The 20,110-nt window shown below is 39.4% G+C and overlaps 1 protein-coding gene across 9 annotated transcripts in view; it reads left to right on the forward strand.

Moving 5' to 3' along the window:
* NAV2 (neuron navigator 2) overlaps positions 1 to 14,490 on the forward strand; it is a 316,849-nt gene extending 302,359 nt beyond the window's left edge. For all 9 annotated transcript variants that reach the window (XM_081938830.1, XM_081938823.1, XM_081938824.1 and 6 more), the window contains 6 exons: positions 1,700 to 1,935; positions 3,377 to 3,531; positions 5,161 to 5,429; positions 5,558 to 5,676; positions 11,975 to 12,178; positions 14,031 to 14,490. In XM_081938830.1, the coding sequence (XP_081794956.1) occupies positions 1,700 to 1,935; positions 3,377 to 3,531; positions 5,161 to 5,429; positions 5,558 to 5,676; positions 11,975 to 12,178; positions 14,031 to 14,156 (1,109 nt within the window). In that variant the 3' untranslated portion in view covers positions 14,157 to 14,490. The remainder of the gene's footprint in view (positions 1 to 1,699; positions 1,936 to 3,376; positions 3,532 to 5,160; positions 5,430 to 5,557; positions 5,677 to 11,974; positions 12,179 to 14,030) is intronic.
* The last annotated feature ends 5,620 nt before the right edge of the window (positions 14,491 to 20,110 follow it).

Here is a 20,110-nt window from a genome sequence, read left to right on the forward strand (position 1 = left end):
TATATGACAAAGCTATGAAGGTCAATCTACGAAAGGAAGATTTTTTTTTTCTTTGTCCATCCCTCCCCGACCCCAAATTGGAAAGTGCTACAGATAGCTTTGTAATACAGTTTTGCATTTATATAGTAACAGAATAACAGAGCTGGAAGGTCTTCTAGTCCAACATCCTACTCAAGCAGGAAACCCTGTAGCATCTCAGAGAAATGGTTGCCCAATCTCTTCTTTAAAACTTCTAGCGTTGGAGCATCCACAACTTCTGATGGCAATTTGTTCCACAGATTTAAGTGTTCTAATTGCTGTAATGTTTGGATTACTTGAAAATCAGTTCCTCCAAATGTTCATGAACATTGGCAAATTAGGGAATTTGGGTTTATTGCCTTCTGAATCTTAAAGACCCAATATTGGTCACCAAGGAAAAAAGTTATTATTTGCAGTGCCTCATCCAAAGATTATTAGGTAAAGGTAAAAGGTAAAGGTTCCCCTTGCAAATATGTGCTAGTCATTCCCGACTCTAGGGGGTGGTACTCATCTCCGTTTCAAAGCTGAAGAGCTAGCTGTCCAAAGACGTCTCTGTGGTCATGTGGCCCGCATGACTAAATGCCAAAGGCACACGGAACACTGTTACCTTCCCACCAAAGGTGGTTCCTATTTTTCTACTTCATTTTTACATGCTTTCGAACTGCTAGGTTGGCAGAAGCTGGGACAAGTAACGGGAGCTCACTCCATTACGCGGAGTTAGGGAATCGAACTACCGACATTTGTGATCAACAAACTAAGCGTCTTAGCCACTGAGCCACCACATCCCTTCCAAAGATTATTACTACTCAGTTTTTCTTGATCTGTTGCTCTGTAACAAATTCTGATGTGGCATCTAAAAGTTTATACTTTTTGAACAACAGGCAATATTGCTAATATGATTTTTTTAATAAGAAAGGTCTAAACTAATGTTTCAGTCATTTTGGTATGCTATTAAAACATTTATATATTGTGGTGAATATTTGTAGCTTGGGTGTAGGATGAGAGTGGAGGTTTGTTCTCTGAGCTTGGAGTTGATACCAGGCTAGGTAACATCTTCAGTGGAATATAGGGAATGTCAGTGTTGGTGTTCTTCTGCTTTTAAGGGCTTCAAGTGATCAGTAGGTCTTGTGATGGGAGGATCACATCAGGTATGGCTCTTGTGCTGGATCTTGTGCAGGGTCAGGTGTGGGTCATGTCAGGTGAAGGTCTTGTGAGGGGTCAGATGGAAATACTGTGGGAAGCTTGACTTTGACAATAGAAATAATGTACCACTGGTTTAATTAGTCAGACCTTGAAATTTTATATTTTATTTTCCTTTTGAAAAACCACATATAGCATGTTTTTAATTCACTAGCTTACAAGGTGATAGATTTTTGAAGTTCTTTATTGCAAAATGCTGATACTGATTGGGATCTGTTCCACTGGACCCCATTGTACTGCATAATCTTCCTTTCTATTGCATTCTATGCAGAAGTCATTTTTATGTAAAAAGGAACGTTCTTTGAGAATTATTATGAGTATTTTTCTTATTAATCAAAGTTAATAAAAACTGAAAATTAAAGAGCTTGAGGACAGAGAAGTTCAAAGATATTGCATATGAAATAGTACCACTTCTCTCCTGTGCAAGTGACATAATAAAAGCAAGGAAAAGGTTTAAATTGTGTTTTTTCTACTATTACAGGTATTGTAGAGAATAGTTTGGATGGTCTGGTATTTGAGTCTCTAATCCCAAAGCCAATTCTACAACGTTACGTGTCACTCCTGATAGAACATCGAAGAATCATTTTATCTGGTCCAAGCGGCACTGGAAAAACATACTTAGCCAATCGTCTGTCTGAATACATGGTGCTTAGAGAAGGCAGGGAGTTGACTGATGGTGCTATTGCAACCTTTAATGTCGATCACAAGTCCAGTAAGGTGAGTATTACGAATACCAAATTGGTGAAAATATTTTTCTGGATCCAATCTGTGTTGAACATAAGGACCAGAGTTTTACTCTTCCAAGCTTTTGGACTCATGCTGAAGCATGAGCATGAAAAGGTGGAAGACTAAATCTCTGGTCTTGGTGACTGACCCAGATTGGATCCAGAAACATTATCCTGGGACATCTAAATTTGCCTTCATTCATGGATATTGTTTCTGTTCACAAATAATTTATCTTCCAGAGCAAAACATTTCATAGGAAATGAGCTCTTATACCTTACCAATAACTTACCTCAGGGGTGTCAAACTTTATTTCATTGAGGGCTGCATCAGGATTGTGTTTGATCTCAGGGGGCCAGGGTGGGCTTGGCCAGCACAACATCACTTTTGTTGGGGGGCACCTGTGGTGGCTGAGCCCTCTCCCAGCGAAAACAAGCTCCAAGCACTGTTTTCGGCTATGACAGCCTCCTGCAACCCTCTGCCAATGAAAACGGAGTTCGTGACACCCTCCCAAGCTTCGTTTACACTGGCAGAGGCACTGTGGGCCGTTCCTTCGCTATTTCCAGGGCAGCCCTGTTGGCCGAATCTAAGCACCCCGCAGGCCGGATCCAGCCCCTAGGCCTTGAATTTGACATCCCTGACATACCAGATATATTAGGCACTTTGCTTGAATAGTAGATTGATATGATTTCTGGTATGCCTTAGAGACCGAGAAGAGGAATGTAATGAGAAGTGGTATTTGGTTACTAATTAATGCCTTTTTATATTTCCTCTTCTGTCTCCTGTAATGATAATTTGTACTAATACTCTACAAAATCCACCTATACAATGGCATTCCTGGAAGTGCAGTGTCTTGATTGGTGTCTTAATCCTTTAGGAATTCCAAGCCCATCAGTGCCACTTCTTTTTCTGTCTTCTTCCTTATCTGGGCTTATAATGCCAGTTTTCATAATTACTGCTTTTCATAGGCCCTGCTCTATTCCTGCTTTATATACTACCTCTTATTCAGATTATGAGATCAAGGTAGACTCTGCACCATGTAGAAAAGTAATTACATGCTTTGAGAGTCACTATTTGAGGATTAAGGAAAAGAACATGGTTATCTCAGGCAAGATAACCAACTTGCCTTAATAATTATGTACAGAGTTCATTCAAAATAATTTTTTAAAGAACTACTATAAGTTGTAGTATGTTACTACCGTATTTTTCCAAGGAACTTTTTTAAATTGAACCAAATTGCCTGAATAATTATGTACAGAGTTCATTCAAAATAATTTTTTAAAGAACTACTATAAGTTGTAGTATGTTACTACCGTATTTTTCCAAGGAACTTTTTAAAATTGAACCAAACAGCATTTATCACCTCCTAAGATCTCCAAGTGATAATTGCAAGCCAGGTTTTTTTTTTCCAAATGCATTTTTTTTCTTTTTACAGGAACTCCGGCAATATCTATCCAACCTCGCTGACCAATGTAGCAGTGAAAATAATGCAGTGGAGATGCCTCTTGTAATCATCTTGGACAATTTACATCACGTCAGCTCTCTAGGAGAGATCTTCAATGGGCTTTTGAACTGCAAGTACCACAAATGGTAACAGCATCATTTTACCTTTGCCTTTCATGGTGGAAGTTCTCTACCAACAAACATATTCTGCAAACTTTCATATAACTGATTTAGTGCCCACAAACAGAATATTGTTTGTTTAAATAAAACTTAGTAAAATATGATTGATTTTAGTTCAACTGCTACTCAGAAGTAAGCATTTCTCTTAAGTGAGCATGTCGGATTTCTATCTAAATATCTAAATCAATAAAAATAAATACTATTATAAATCCTGCAGCCAAAGGTTTGATTGAAGATTCATTCAAATTAGTCCATGAATTATTTAATAGCAATATAGTTTGTGTATGTGTTGCTAAAACTCATAAGTTTTTGTTTAAGGGAATGTTAATTATTAGTTAATGTTTAAAAATTAACAACAAAAAGTAAATCAACTCCCTTTCATATTATTATTACAGATCACAAGAAATTCTAAAGAAAAACTATATTTTCATGAATATACCCTGAGATTTGATTTAAAGCTGAAATTAAACATTACATTCTATAACTGATAGACATAAAAAACATGACCACACAGCAAACAGATATATAATAAAATCTAGGGCAATCCCTGGTTTTTTAGGATTAGGAGATCCCTAAAACAAATATTCCTATGCTTTCATTATATAGACTTCTCCAGCTTCTTAAAGATTCAATATTAACCGAAGCTTTGGGAGAGATGGAAAACACTAGTCTTTACCAGTCTTATTCTGCAGAGTTCTGCCAATATCTGTATTTCCTTTTTTAAAAAGCCAATTCTTTTTTTCATTTATAGCACCAAATAGCTGGAGTAATTTGAAAATGTATAAGGTGGCTATACATAAAAAGTGTAAGATACTTTTTTGTGCGGCTGTTGATAAAAATAGGGTCGTTAACATGATCACCAACATCTGATGACAGGTATGGCATAACATCAAGAAGAAGATACAGTAGTTAAATTGTCCATCCCCTGGTCCTTGTCAACTATTGTACCTTTCAGGTAGACTCTGAATTCTACCATGAGCAGTATATCCAAAAGGCAGTAGGTTAAGAAAGTGTAGGAGATGACCAGGCTGAGCCCAAGTGGAGAGGTCAATCAGTCATCAGGTCATCAGTCTCAACTCCCTTCATGCCCATGAGAGTTCTAAGTCCAGCCCACCTTGAATTCCACTGACTCTTATCTACTGCCAATTTGGTTTGACCATTAGTAGTTCAGATTCTTGTAGAGAGTGTTAGCATGTAATAAACCCTTATTCACTTGAACCACCTTGACTCCTGATTTCCTGTGCTTGGCTGGTTTAGGTTTCATTGGAAGACTGCTTTAGATTTTGTTCATGTTTTCATTTCTCTTTTTTTTTGCTTCACATTCTGTCCGCTTTTCAGTAACTCCCCTCTTTTAAATCTGTATATTTTAAACTTTCTCTCACTGTTTTCAAAATGTTTTTCAAAGATTTAATGGACCCTCTCCCTGAAAAGTAAATAAAATATTCTAAAGCATTCCAGAAATTCAGCTAGCATGGAGGAGCATCACAATAACTCTGGGATGTTATGGGTAGGAAGCAAAAAAGTATATGAGATGATAATGTAAATTTAAAAACAAAATTTTCTAAAAATAAATGATGGCTAATCTTTTTCCTACAGCCCTTACATCATTGGAACAATGAACCAAGCAACTTCCTCAACACCTAACCTTCAGCTGCACCACAACTTTCGATGGGTACTATGTGCCAATCACACTGAGCCAGTCAAGGGCTTTCTTGCCCGATTCTTGAGAAGAAAACTCATTGAAACAGAAATTGGTGGCCGGATGAGAAATGCAGAATTAATTAAGATTGTAGACTGGATTCCCAAGGTTTGGCAACATCTCAACAAGTTCTTGGAAGCTCACAGTTCTTCAGATGTTACTATTGGTGAGAAATAAGATAAAATAAAATAAAAATAATTTCTCTTGCCATTGTATAATGTTATGGTTAAAATAAATGCATTAGTTCCTCCTTATTGAAAATAATCCATTTTACATTTCTCTTGATTTTTACAGGTCCACGCCTGTTTCTCTCTTGCCCTCTAGATGTGGACGGGTCAAGGGTTTGGTTTACTGACCTCTGGAACTACTCCATTGTTCCCTATCTTCTTGAGGCTGTCAGAGAAGGCTTACAAGTAAGCACAGTTTACAAAAACCGGGATATAAATATGACAAATACAGCACAGGTGCACTGTTTGTGATCAGATAGGACCTTGCAAAACCCTGTTTGTGATCAGATAGGACCTTGCAAAACCCTGTTTGTGATCAGATAGGACCTTGCAAAACCCTGAAATTCCTGGATAACATGCACAGGACCACACTTTATTTTTGTGCCCTTTCTGACAACAGCCACAAATGTCCCAAGAGGCAACAGAGCCAACATTTTTGGGTCTACTTTTCCCGTGTTTTGTTTAGCGTTAAGGGAAAATTTTATGTCTGATGCTTGAGGCACTGGTTTTTCCTTTTTAAACTTGGGAAAATGTAAGAATCACCCCAATGTTGAAGTTTGGTTTTTTTAAAGGATTTCTATATCTCTACAAGAGTCTACCTTTAAAATCCCCCCTTTTTCTCCCCAATGGAATTGAAAATATCAGCCCTGCTTAAGTGTTGTGAGACTCTTAAATGTATTTATTTGTTCATTTATTTAACCATTGTGCCTGGTGGTGCAGTGGTTAGAATGCAGTATTGCAGGCTAATTCTTTAACTTTTAACTTTTATTTAATTTATAAACCGCGCCCTCTCCCTGAAGGGACTCGGGGCAGTGTACAGTCATATAATTCTGCCCATAGCCAGGAGTTCAGTCTTGACCAGTTCAAGGTTGACTCAGCTTTCTACCATTCCAAGGTCAGTAAAATGAGGACCCAGATTTCTGGAGGCAATATGTTGACTCTGTAAACTGATTATATGAAACTGCATAGAGTGGTATATACGTTTAAGTGCTATTGCTATCACTATTTAAGGCCATGTGCTCCTCATAGGTAGCTGTCCTTGGTCGATGACCTCATTAATCATAGACAAATTTGATGTTCTTGATTTCTAACTGTTCTCAATTCTCATTAGCCCATTTTAAGAAGGCATTTCCATTTTAAATTCCATTTTAAATTCTCCAGAAATTTCATTTTGGACTCCTGCATATCTGAGCAAGGTGATACCTTCCTCTTCAGATAGATGGAATGGTTATCATTCCTGGGGCCATATATTCCATCCTATATGGAAGGAAATGCAGACAGTTGGAATAAATCAGCAAGGAATTTTTTATTAGATAGTGTCTAACAAATATTCTCCAAGCTGGACTATTGTTAGTACAGTAGTCCAAAGGATAGACATATAAAACTAGTCTACTGAAGGCATTCAAGTTGCACCAACACAGGGAGCCATGCTCAGAGCAACTGAAATTTTTTAAAAAATGCCCTAGCACAGACTTCTCTTTCCAAATGTTAATAATTGTTTTGTCGAGGTCAAGTTGCAACAGGATTTTAATCCTGATGCAAAATGCTGGTTTTCTGTGTGCTGCAGGGACCTTAGCACTATCAAATGAAGAAATATTACATTTGGCACTCATTTCCATTTGGGAGTTCTCTCTCTCTCTCACGAGGGTTTTTAATGCTTATAAACATATTCTATGACTTTGAAATTAATAAAGGACCTGCCCTTTTTTCTGTCCACTCAGTGACTCTTTGGGCACATCACTGTTAAAAGAATATAGCATAGTCTTTGTTACAGGGAATTCAACTTTGACCCATGAACAGATCATTGAAACAGCCCCCGCTTGCTCCAGTTTGAGTTTTTCTGGAAAGTTAAATAAACATTTGACTTGGGCCCCACCTTAGTTATTCAGGGCTGTTTTCTCTTCACCCTTGTGTCATATTCAATTTTAAATAAACTTATTCTGAAACAAAAACACATAGGAAGTGTTTACAACGAAAAAAGAAAAAAAACCTGTACAATATCATTTTAGCTGTAAATAGTTACAGTTCTCTGTATAGCCGTCTAATGCAAATATTCAGGTACACATATATTTCTAATACATTGATATATTTACCACCTTGCAATTGTAAAACAGAAAACTAGTAATGGGAAGAAATGGGTCAAAAGAAATTTGTAATTTTAATTTACCATGATTCAGAAACTACTGTGTTTCCCCAAAAATACAACATGTCCTGATAATAAGGCCATGCCACATATTTCAGGTGGGCAAAAATGTAAGCCCCCCCCGGAAATAAGCCCCCTGGCCTCCCCCCCTCCAGCCAGGCAGAGTGCAACTCACTGACATAGCAGTATCCCAAAGGCGCCAAGCTGCAGGAATGAGGTGGGGGGCAAAGGCTCGCGTTGCTTGGCGCCTTCAGGATATCGCTAGGTCGGAGAGCGGTGCAGTGCCCAACTGGAGAGAGGGGTTGCCGGGCAGTTGCTCTCTTGCAAGCGGGCTGCCGAAGAGCCAGGCACAACCTCAGGGTCTAACGGCCGTGTTGTGTTATCACAGCAGCACTACACAGCAGCCATGAGGTAACCACGCTCACGAGCAGCCGCCCGGCAACCCCCCTTTCCAGCCAGGCACAGCGCCATTCACTGACCTAGGGGTATCGCCAAGCCGCATGAGCGCCTGTTCGCCGCCCTCCAGCTCCCGTGGCTTGGCGCCTTCGGAATGCCCCTAGATCAGTGAATGGAGCTCTACATGGCTGGAGACGAGGGTTGCGCGAGCGGCTTTTCTATTCCCTGCTCGCGCACCTCCCAGCCTCATGATGCCATTGCCTAACTCTCCCTGCAGAGCCAGGGCATATCCGCTGCCGCCACTGGCCGCCACTGCCACATGGCTTTTTCTGTGGCTTCCAAAGCATGGAGGTAGGATGCCGAGTCTCCCAGAAGTTGCCACTCTGGGAATACGCTCTATGGTTGTACGCTCTGGAAGTACACTCTGCCTTCGCCAGCCCTCAACCATAGAGCGTACTTCCAGAGCAGCTGCTGCCAAAAGACTTGGCTGCGATCTCCAGAGTTTGGAAGCCGGAGGATAGGTTTTGCTCGGAGCACTGCGGCAGCACACTAGCCCTGCAGGGAGAGCTGGGCCAGGGCATGGTGAGGTTGGGAGGCACACCAACTGGGGATGGAACAGATGCTTGCGCAACCTCCCTTTCCAGCCGGGTAGAGCACCATGCACTGACCTAAGAGTATCCCAAATGCGTAAAGCCGCAGTAGCTGGGGGGGAGGGCAGAGCACCACGCGGCTTAGCACCTTTGGGATATCACTGGGTCCGTGAGTGGCGCTGTAAAGGGGGGTTGCCGGGTGGCTGCTTGTAAGCGTGTTCACCTCATGACTGGTATGTTGCGCTGCTGCTACAGCGCAACACAGCTGTTTGCCCCTGAGGCTGTGCCTGGCTCTTCGGACGCCCGCTCGCAAGACAGCAGCCACCTGGCAACCCCAAAACAATACCCCCCCCCGATAATAAGACCCAATCAATATTTTGGGGTTCAAAGCAAAATAAGTCCCTGTCTTATTTTCGAGGAAACACGGTAGTGCTTCACATATTAAATAGTGATTTGCACATTAATAAGCTATATATTACTCTGATTATAGAGAAATTGAGTGGGAAATAATGCCTTTCACTATTTATAAACAGTAAAAGTCTGTGAATGCTTGAGTTTAACTTTAAATATTTGCATGAATATCTGTTACAGATGTAACACAGCAATAACTTTGATATGCATAGTGCTTGTCCATCTGTCTCCAAGTATATTAAAGAGGTCATAGGATCTCTTTGCATATTCCATTCTTTAGAGATGTATTGAAAAAAGGTTTAACTGCACACCAAACAATGTAAACTGTGAATGTATCAAATATTTGCCTTCGAGCACATGATTTCTCCTTACAGGGAGCTAAGATGAACTACTGAGCTTTTGCTGTTCAAGGCCACTTTTACTTCTTAGCAATATGTGAAATAGCCTCAAGCTAAAAATATTTCCAGTGGTTTTATCCCCAGAGTAACAACATTGTGAATAGGTTGGACTAGGAAAGAAGGATTTGCTCAAAATATAAAGTGAGGCTCGGGTGGATTCCAGCAATCACTACTGCTGGTTCACTTGTGGGCACGCACATACGCAGTGCAATAAAAACTGCTCTGCACATGTGCAGAAGCAAAAAACAAGATAAACCGGTTCGGGGGCGTGGCAGGCCTGCGTTGCTGCCGGTTCCAGTGACCGAAGCCGCCAAACCACTACAGGTTCGGCTGAACAGTCCGAACCGGTAGGAATCCACCACTTGTGAGCCTAGATTTGACTCCTCAGTTTTACTTCAACTCTGGAACAACCCACCAATGCAGTATTTCTCAATTAGTATGTTCCAGCCATGTTGAAGATCCTGGAATTCCTAACCTACATTCAGGGTGTAAAATCACCAATTAAATTATGTATTGGATTAGGCAGAGCTGCACCAGAAATTCCTTCTGCACATTCCTTATACCTGAGATTGACTTAAGGAGGCAGCCAAAATCGCTTTCGTCCCACTGTCTACCACTCTTTTCATTGTTACTTGTAACAAGAATAACCACCTGGTCACCCAGAAATGAGTTTGGCAACATCCGGAGCAGCAACAAATCATTTCCAGAACTTTCTTTTTCCAGGAATGAAGGAAAGATAAATTTAAGATAAATATCACTGGGTATATATATAAATTTATATATGTGTATTTGTGTTACAACCCCTGGTATGCCCAAATATCCCAGTAAGGGTATGGCTAGCTGATGAGAGCTAAATAGCTTGAAATAGATCTATACTAGTCTCCCTTTATTTATTTATCAGCACAAATACAACACACACACACACACACACACACACACACACACACATATGCAAGAGACAGCATTTTGAACCACTGGCCATGCCAGGACACTTTGAATCCTCTCCAAGCTTCCTGTGCATGAATAGAAGCTTCCAGTTATTGGAAGCGCTGAAGGAGGCCTATGAAATGAGGGGAAGCCAAGCCACAAGACCGTTTTGCTTTGCTGTAGCAATTGGGTGGGTGGATGGGCTGCGCTGCTTCATGCAGGAAACGGCTTCAAAGGCGAGCTTTCCAGGTGCCTTGCCTGAGGGAAATGGCCCATTTGAAGCTTTGCACAATCCTGTGAGAGCCATAAAAATTGGATTTGGATGTTGTATGTCTTGACTTACCAGGTTCACCTTTGCCTTTGGAATAAAAAACCTTTTTTTTATTTAAAATATTTACCATAGCTCTTGCTCTTGCCAAATTTTCCAGAACAATTTAGGAAGAACAATATTAAAACTAGCTTATAATGCAAAATGGACATTACAGAGGAAAGGGAATAAAAGAGGAAGAGTTAAGGTAGACAACTTTTTAGAGTTATCTGCCTTAATTCAGCTGTTAGCTGTTGTTCCCCAGATGTGTTGCAAAATAACCCAATCAGCAAATGTGATCTCTGGTCTTGTTTTTGGGACCTGAAGTTCAACACATCTAGAAGACATCAAGTTGGGAGAGGTAGTCTTTACATTCTCTTCCACCCACTCTCCTGCAGCAATTGCTGAACACCCAAGAAGCATTTTTCAAAAGATATGTGGCTTCCCCTGATTTGTGATTTGCTTTTGGAAGATATGGTGACACCTAGTGGGCAGATTTGCTCACAAAACCTTTGTTGTGCTATCAGAGTAGAATGTACATTTTGCTGAGAATATGGGTAGGAGAAGAGAATCTTCATCCCTAAACATTGAATATAACTCATGTCATAGGCATCATTGGTCACATGTGTTTGTATCTTTTAGCAGAATATTTTTTTCTGGATTGTGGGGTGTTTTTTTTTAAAATCATCTCTGGTTTAGATCTAAAATGCCAATTTGTTCTCCTGTCTCAAATGAGTGTATTTTTCTCCAGCTTTGGGGTGTATGTAGGAGGGATTAAAATGAATAACAGACAGATTAACAGAGTTTGATTAGATGACCTACTACAAGGTTCCTCCCACCTCTGTTAATCTGTTAATCTGTCTGTTATTCATTCATTCATCAGATTTATATCCCAGCTTTCATTCAGGAGTTGAGCTATAAAGTATGTATACAGCACTGCTTCATGCATTTTTCTTTTAAATGAAGAGAGAGATTCAAAAGTATAGATACTTCTGTTCAATTTTTTTTTTTAATCCATAGTTTAGGTTTTTAAAAACCCAATGACATCAATCGCTGCTTTGTTTGTTTTCTCTCCACATTGTCAAGCTGCTTTCTGTACACGGTAGACCTTCTGGTTGAAAAACAAGGAGACACTGCTTTCCCATCTTTTATTAAGAAGTTTGTTGAAACTTCCATTGTCATAAACACAAGATTGGAAGATTCCTCACATGCTGAAGTTGAACTCGCAAAAAAACACGAGAACATATGTGACTAAAAATAAGCTTAATATCAAATCCTTTAATTGAGAATGGCTTTGTACTATTTCTTGCAGTTGTACGGTAGACGAGCACCATGGGAGGACCCTGCCAAGTGGGTGATGGACACTTATCCATGGGCAGCTACCCCGCAACATCACGAGTGGCCTCCTTTGCTGCAACTGCGTCCAGAAGATGTTGGATTTGATGGTTATTCTATGCCACGAGAAGGTTCGACCAGCAAACAGGTTCCACCAAGTGATGCTGAAGGAGACCCTCTGGTGAGATTCTCGACACAATATTGTTCATAAATGGTCATTAGATGGTAAATGACTAACCAGTGGGAAGTTTCAAGGCTATTTCTCCAAATTAATTTGTAGAATATTCTAAAGGTACACTTGGAATAGGCATAGCGGTGTTTTGTAACTTATACTAGGAATCTAATATTATGTTAGATAGAAATGAACTTACCACGGGGCTCTGTGTACTGTGCTTTATACAGGTAGTCCTCGACTTACATCCCAATTGAGCCCAACGTTTCTGTTGCAAAGTGAAACATTGGTTAAGTGAATTTTGCCCCATTTTACCACCTTTCTTGGCCCAGTTCTGAAGGGAATCACCACAATCGTTAAGTTAGTAACACAGTTGTTAAGTGAATCTGGCTTCCCTATTGACTTTGCTTATCATAAGTTTGCAAAATCCGGAACACTGCAACCGTAATAAATGTGAATCACTTGCCAAGCATCCAAATTTTGATTGTGTGACCATGGGCTGTTGCAACGGTTATAAGTGTGAAAAAAGGTCACAAGCCGCTTTTTTCAGGGCTGCTATAACTTTGAGAGGTCATGAAGTGCGCTGTTGTGAGTCGAGAATTCCCTTTCTTTATTCTTAAGCAAGTTTTAGAACAAATATTTTTAATAACTCACATTTATGATAACTGAATCCTTCAAAAATGCTGATTGGGGCTCCAGGATTGTACAGTTACATGTGTTTGTTACATTAAATGTGTTGACTGGAACTAAGGCTAAAGAGATTGCATAATGCAGCTGCCATTGAAAGTTTGTAGGAAAGAATATTTGTTACAAAACACGGCTTTATTATCTCTATAATAAGGCCATATATAGCCTTATATATATATATTTGTGTTGTATTTGTACTGATAAATAAATAAATGTATTTATTTATCAGTACAAATACAACACAAATATTTAAAAAAAGGCAACATTAAAAATAAAAATATGGTTTTCTGCCTGCATGGTCTTCTGTGATAAGCCGAAGGACAGAAAGAGGGAGTAGTGACCTTCCTCCCATATTTAGCCATACCAGGGGTTGTAACACAAATACACACACACACACACACACACACACACACATATATATATGGTGCTGTTTTATGTTACAACCCAGCGCCAGTGCAGAAATTGCTGACATTTTCTGTGGCTTCCCATGGAACTGCTACACTGTATGAAGCCCTACAAATGAGCAACAAGCTGTTTTTTCTATATTGATGACATTGTGTGGCAAGTGGAAAAATCATAATGGCATTAAACCAGTGTGAAACGGACATAATACTGGATTTTCATTGTTTATTCAAACACTGTTGGCCAGGATATCCAATGTGTGTTCATTTTTTCCATATAGTTATCTTCACTATTACAATGCCAATCAATGTATCCAATCCTATCCTAGGAAATAATTAGTTGTTAAGTCTATTTTGTTTATCTTGTGGGTAGAGCAACTCAGTCTATGATGGCATAAAAGTAGTCATTGGATTTTGCTGAAATGTAGACGATCCCACTAAGTCATAAAACCAGACTCCATAATCTTCTATAACAGTATTAGGGAAATTTTCTCCATGAGTGCACACACAATATGTTTTAATCTGTAATGTGTGGTACTTTCATGTGCTGTGGAGGTCCTGCCAAACTGAGGAATGCCGATTTAAAGACTCACGCTGATATGAGCAGAGCCAATAGTGAGGGCTTTTGATAGACCTGGGATGTTCTGAGACCAGGCCAAATTGCTGATTGCAGAGACAGTTCATGAAATCCATGTCTGCTTCAGTTGCCCCAGAGAGACAACGTGACCCTGATGGTCAAGTAATGTTTTTTTGTCCTTTCTGTATTTCACCAGATGAACATGCTGATGAGGTTGCAGGAGGCAGCTAATTATTCAAGTCCACAGAGTTACGACAGTGACTCCAACAGCAATAGCCATCACGATGATATCCTTGACTCGTCCCTGGAGTCAACATTATGAATAGAACTAGACATGATTGCTTCCAGTGGTCCATCCTTTGCCTCCCTTAGAAAAGACGAATCATCAAGCCATGGAGAGAACTGACCTTGGTTCAGAAGGACATCTCAGTATTAGATCTGCAAGAACAATACAATCTTTTGCACCCTCTCTGCCTCCCACATTCAGTGTCAAAGATGGGTGCAGGCAACCCAGCTGATGTTTTATATCTTGTGTTTCGTTTCCCTTAATAAGAACTGCACTATTTTGTTTTTGTTTTGTTTTGTAGTTTACATTGCTGTGAGTTCACATGCCTACGACACTGAACACGTTATTTTCATAAAAACAATGGTGCTTATCTAGTTGTGTCTGTCCATTGACCAAACAACATCTGCTTGTGAAGTGGATTACCATGATCTCTGATTTCCTAAACCTGCTCAAATATTTAGAGGGACATCTGGAGTAAATTTCGTTACAAGGGTGCAGGGGAGATGAGCAGAGGAAAATCTGAAGTGCAAGAGAATTGTGTTTAATTCACATAAGATTAATCACAACAACCTCTGGGGAGAGTGAGTTGGAGGCAATAAATGAAGAGAGAAAAAAACATTCACCATGAAAGTTATGAACCTAAGAAGCATTGTGCCACCTTAGGTCCAAAAAGGGAATGGATCTCAGTTATGCTGCTTCTGTACAAACTCATCAATGGCTGATTTTTTCAAGTCATTTTTTTTCCAGCCTAACCTCAATAATTCTGGTGCTGTAATAAACTCTCGCCTTGGTAATAATGACATTCCACAAAAGGCAAAGAGATTAGAAATAGGGAAGTTTAAAATATTCACACATATATAATGCAAAACCTGTCTAATTTGAGACCATGGTCCCTTGTTTTGGTTATTTCATTTGTTTATATCGTTCCAAGCATTGGGCTCAATCCCTTGAGCACACATATGTCATCTTCAGGGTCGACAAGCTTGTACAGCTTTATGTACAAGCAGTACAACTATCTCTGAAGTTGCCAGTGTTAATTAAAGCAACAATCAAGGAGTGTTTTATCTATGATCCAAAGTATGGGAACAACACATATAAGAAAAAACCAAAACAAAGCTTCTAGAATTTATTTTCATATTTGCTTCAGAATTCTCACTGTTGAAGTGACAAGTTTCTTCTTAAACCTGGATATCAACATTTCTCTGCAACTAGAAGATGCGCTTTGTAAAAAGTAAAAAAAAAACGTCTGTTTGTCTTTGGATTCACAACAATTCAGAGGATACCAGCCTCAAATACACAACATATGGGGGGTCATTTCCTCAAATCATTCGTTTGGGTTTTGGGATCATTTCATACCTATACTAAATGTTCAACAAAGCTTGGAAAAGACAGTTTTCTGGATTGAAGAGATAATTCCGTTCTTCCACTGTATTGTACGTTTTCTTGCTTTTTTTATCCCAATAACCTCATGTTCCATTGCAATCTGTTCTACTGAAGTTCTATTCCTCTAAAATGGCGGCCCCTCAATCTTTTCGACACCAGGGACCAGTTCTGTGGATTGGAGGGCGGATGGTTTCATGTGCTGCCTGCATCCCGGGGATAGGACTTCGCTTGTTTGCGTGGCCCGGTTTTTGCCATGCCACAGTCTGATGCTGGTCCACAGACCAGGTGTTGGGGACCCCTGCTATAAACAGCTTGCTGTGAGACATGGGGAAGCTTCCATTTTATTGACTAGTGTAAAGTCTCGGGGTTAATGGTATTCAGCTGTTCTAATGATTGGAAATTGTATCTGTTTTCACTTCCTTTCTGCACAAGGGGTACATGAGGACCACACCTAATGGCTACCCACCTAGCATGCTTAGTCCTCCTTGACCTCCCTCCCTAATGTTTTTATATCACAAATTATCTCTGGAGGTCCTTTGTCATCAATGACACTGAATGCAGAGGCATTAGCATGGATCCAGGGAGAAGCGATAACTTGGAGAAAGCAGCTAGGAAGCATATACAGCATATATACTTGAATGGAAAGTGAGGTGCCTCTTAAATTTGGTATTATGCTTTTCTAAGACTGCTACATTACATTTTTCTAGGTGGTCACCCAGAACCAAGGCAATCTTTGCTTTCCCCTCTTCCGGGAGGAAAAAGACAAACTCAAATCTCCTTGCCTCGCAACTTCTATAAGGCCTGTGTAGGAGTCTGTTATTAGAAAAAATAACGTGCTGGAGGTGGAGCAGAATAACACACCATGAGGGGCTGCAGATCCATTGTATCCTAAGTCCTCCAAGTTCCCAGGACCCCAAGTTAATCGCCTCAAATTGGCTGTCAGTTTCCTGCAGTTCAGGAACCAGTTTGGCTTTATTTCCTTGTATTGGTTTCAGTCAAGCGGCTTTTATAAAATGGTAGTGGGGTAGCTGCCAGCAGGGGAGAAAGAGTAGGGAAGTGGTTCCTCTAATTTGAGCATTCAGCAAGGCTGAAAATGGTCCCTTAGGTTCACATTTCAAAGCTCCCTGAAAAGGAGGACTCTTTTTGCCAGTTCCTTACGGTAGGGCAAGACATTAGTATTTCTTCAGAATCAACTTGTACCAAGATATGGATAAATATCTTTGTGCCAGGGTCGTCACATGTGAATTTAATGGATAAATAATGAACTTCAACCATCTGTTGCAAAACCTGGGACTGAACATTGGTGAATCTCTCACAATAATAAAGAGCCTCTTTTTTTTTTTTTTAACAGAGAAAACTACTCCATTTTACTTAACCAAGTCTTAAGTAAAGGAAAGTTATTTCCATAGTTTTTTGGGGGGATTTTGGTTTTAAACCAAGAACCAAGCAGAGAACATGACTCTGAGCCCTCCTAATTTTCTTCATCTCAGAAGAAAACTGGAGAGTGAGGTTTAAAAAAAACTGTTTGGTGCTTTTGCCAGACAGAGAGAAGGTTCACAAACATTTTGGACACCAACTGGTGTCATTTTAAAAAAACACAATAGCTGATATTATCAGCTGTCTCAGGCTATACCTCAAACCAGAACCGAGGTTCTCAACAACAACACACACACACACACACACACACACACACACACACATGCAAGCCTTTTCAGCTATCTTTGGGTGCTGATTTTTTAAAAGTGATGCCTTACCGAGTTTCTACAGTTGTATTTTAATTCCATTAGTGTTGTAGTTTGTGATTTTTAAATAATTAGACAAAACAGGGCTATAGAAGTCATCTATTGGAGTACAATGATGTGAGTTGCTGTGGGTATTGTTTGAAATGAGATATTTGATACCCCTAGTTCCTAAAAGTATCAAAAATCAAGGAAGAGATGTAAAAGGAGGGAAACAGCTTTTTTAAAGATCTGTACATCAACTTTTAAGCAACATTTCATTGGATGTTGCTTATTCAATCCAGGCAAAAGCAAACCCCTTTTTTGTGGCACTGAATGGCATCACAACTAAAAGATAATTATTTTTTTGCTTTGTTTTTAAAATATGCAGGTAGTATATTTGCTACAGTTTATAGGATTTATAAGATTAATATGATGCAACAGACACACAGTTTTGCTACCATGACAAATTTACTGAGCGGGTAGCTTTTCTTATACCTCATGATTTTCTGCTCTTAGTGAACTCAATCCATTGTCCTTTGGGTTTGTTGCAACCTTGCTATATTATATATGTTTTTTTCTTAGTATAGCGAAATAACAGTGGGCATTAACTGTTGAATCAAGGGCAAATTCTTGAGTGTTTTTTTCCTTAACAAAATAGAAAAAAAGTATAATGCAAATTCTAATCTGATGCCTGGAAATGGACCAGAGTAAATCATAATCCTAAAGTGATCCAATCATTATATTAGGTCCATCTAGCTCTTCAGCACCCTGCTTCCCTTCTGCTTTTTAAAGCAAAATTATGAGATGCAAACTTCCAAATGCTTGATTAAATATTTCAGGATTGCAGGAAGATGATTTTTGTTCATATGGAGAGCATTCTCTTCTTAGCCTCTAATTTGTAGAGTTGGGTTAGTCCAGAATGAGCATCCAAGCATAAGAGACAGGCATATATATTCTAAAATGGTTTATAATCGGAGCTTCATTTTCCTCCACTACTCATTAGATAAGAAATTGCCATCTATGGAAATGATTGATGCCACTGGAGGCAGATGACTTGTGTCCGTTGCCTAAGAAGTCTCCAACCTTGGCAGGTTTTAAGACTTGTGGACTTCAACTCCCAGAATTCTCCAGCCAGCAATGGGTATTGAAGTCCACAAGTCTTAAAAGTTGCCCAAGGTTGGAGACTCCTGCCCTAAGGGATAGCGGAAGAGTAAGGCATTTCCTCATTTGATTTGCCAAGGAACATACCAAGATTGAGGTGGCCATCAGCTTTCCAGCTGCTATGCTTTCTGTAAGCAGCTGTCACACATTGCATATATGTGTTCTGCGGAGCATCTCCTCAGGTTGTTAATTTCCTGCTAGGAAAAGGGATTTATCCCTATTTTTTCCAGACAAATCTGGGATAGTTAATATAACAGGTTCCTTGTCTCTTTACATCTAAGGTTAAGTGAAGCCTCTCAGGTGTTTTCAATTACAAGTCAATGAGAGACTGCCTGCATGTCCAATCATCACACCATGGGAGCTGTGATGTACCTGGAGGGCACCTATATGCCCATTTGGCAATTTTGTATATGGAAACACTCAGGAAGTCCAATAATCTGATCCAAAAAGGCAACTGGCCTGTGGAATAAGCAAACAATCCAGTCACATCATTGGTATGATTGCCAGGAGAGTGAAGCATACATCTGATATCGTAATCTATAGAAAAAAATATTTAGAATTTGTTCTTATATATATTTTTTCCTAGTTCCTGCTGTAAGCGATTGCCATAGAAATGCAATGTGTGGATGTTTATTCGTTGACAACGTGACTCCCTGTAAATTTACTGAGCGTATGCAAAACGTCTTTCGTAAGAAATGGTTGCATATTAATCAGGGTTCCTTGTGCATGAATGTTTTGCTCTTTTTAAAAAAAAACATGGGAATGAAATGATAGGGGAAATGGCCTTGAGTTAAAGATTTGCCTATATATGGCTACCTCGAGTGGCACAAGAAATGTTTGCTGAAATTGTAAGGCTGACAAAAATGACATATAAGTTATGACTCAGGTTGGCAGCTGAGATGACTCAGAGCCTTGTTTATTGACACCTTTATTTGAGTCTTTCTGAAGGGTTGCCAGCTGTCTGTTGCCATAAATAAAGAAGAATTGGAACATTCCTTGCTCTCTAATAGAAATTGCTGAGATTACCGAGAAATGATTCATATGGAATCTTGCTTTATTTTGTTAAGTTATCACAAATTGTAACTTCTAAAACTTCGGGAAGCAGGGTTGCCTGTTACACACATTTTTTTAAACTAGTTCAGTTGAGGTGAAGGTCTCCCTTTTCCTTTTAAAATGACAACATATATTTCATCCAAATGGCTTCCAGCTTTGCTTTGTCCCTACCCCACCATTGTGTCCCAGTGCACAAAGCTGGCAGGATTTCCTGTTGTTTTAGTACAAGACTATGCAACATTCCCAATGAGTTAGAAATTGGAACTTTCTTTTCTCTTTGCTACAGAACTGTCTAGAATTGTGCAACTCATATGTCACATGTTAGATGCCATTTTGATTTTAAACTGATGCAGAGACAGGGAGGGTTTGGCTAGCCTCCTCTTTTTGGTATATTTTTCCAAAAAAAAAAGATTAATCCAACCTAAAATACTGTACTGTTAATACTTTTTTTAAATATATTGTGTCTTGAAATTTGTCTAAATGTGGCAATTCTCTTTTAAGGAAAATGAACGGGGGGAAAATGTGGCTATTAAACGCAAGGTTGCTGTTTTGATCTAGTTGTTTCCAGTGGAATCATTTATGAAAAAAGTTCTCTAAGATGTACATTTTTTTTCATTGTAACATAGAAATGTAAATAATTGATTACAAGTGCTGCATTTTGATGAATTTTTT

This window comes from Natrix helvetica, assembly GCF_964273705.1.
Source record: "Natrix helvetica genome assembly, chromosome: 1".
Classification (NCBI taxonomy): domain Eukaryota; kingdom Metazoa; phylum Chordata; class Lepidosauria; order Squamata; family Natricidae; genus Natrix; species Natrix helvetica.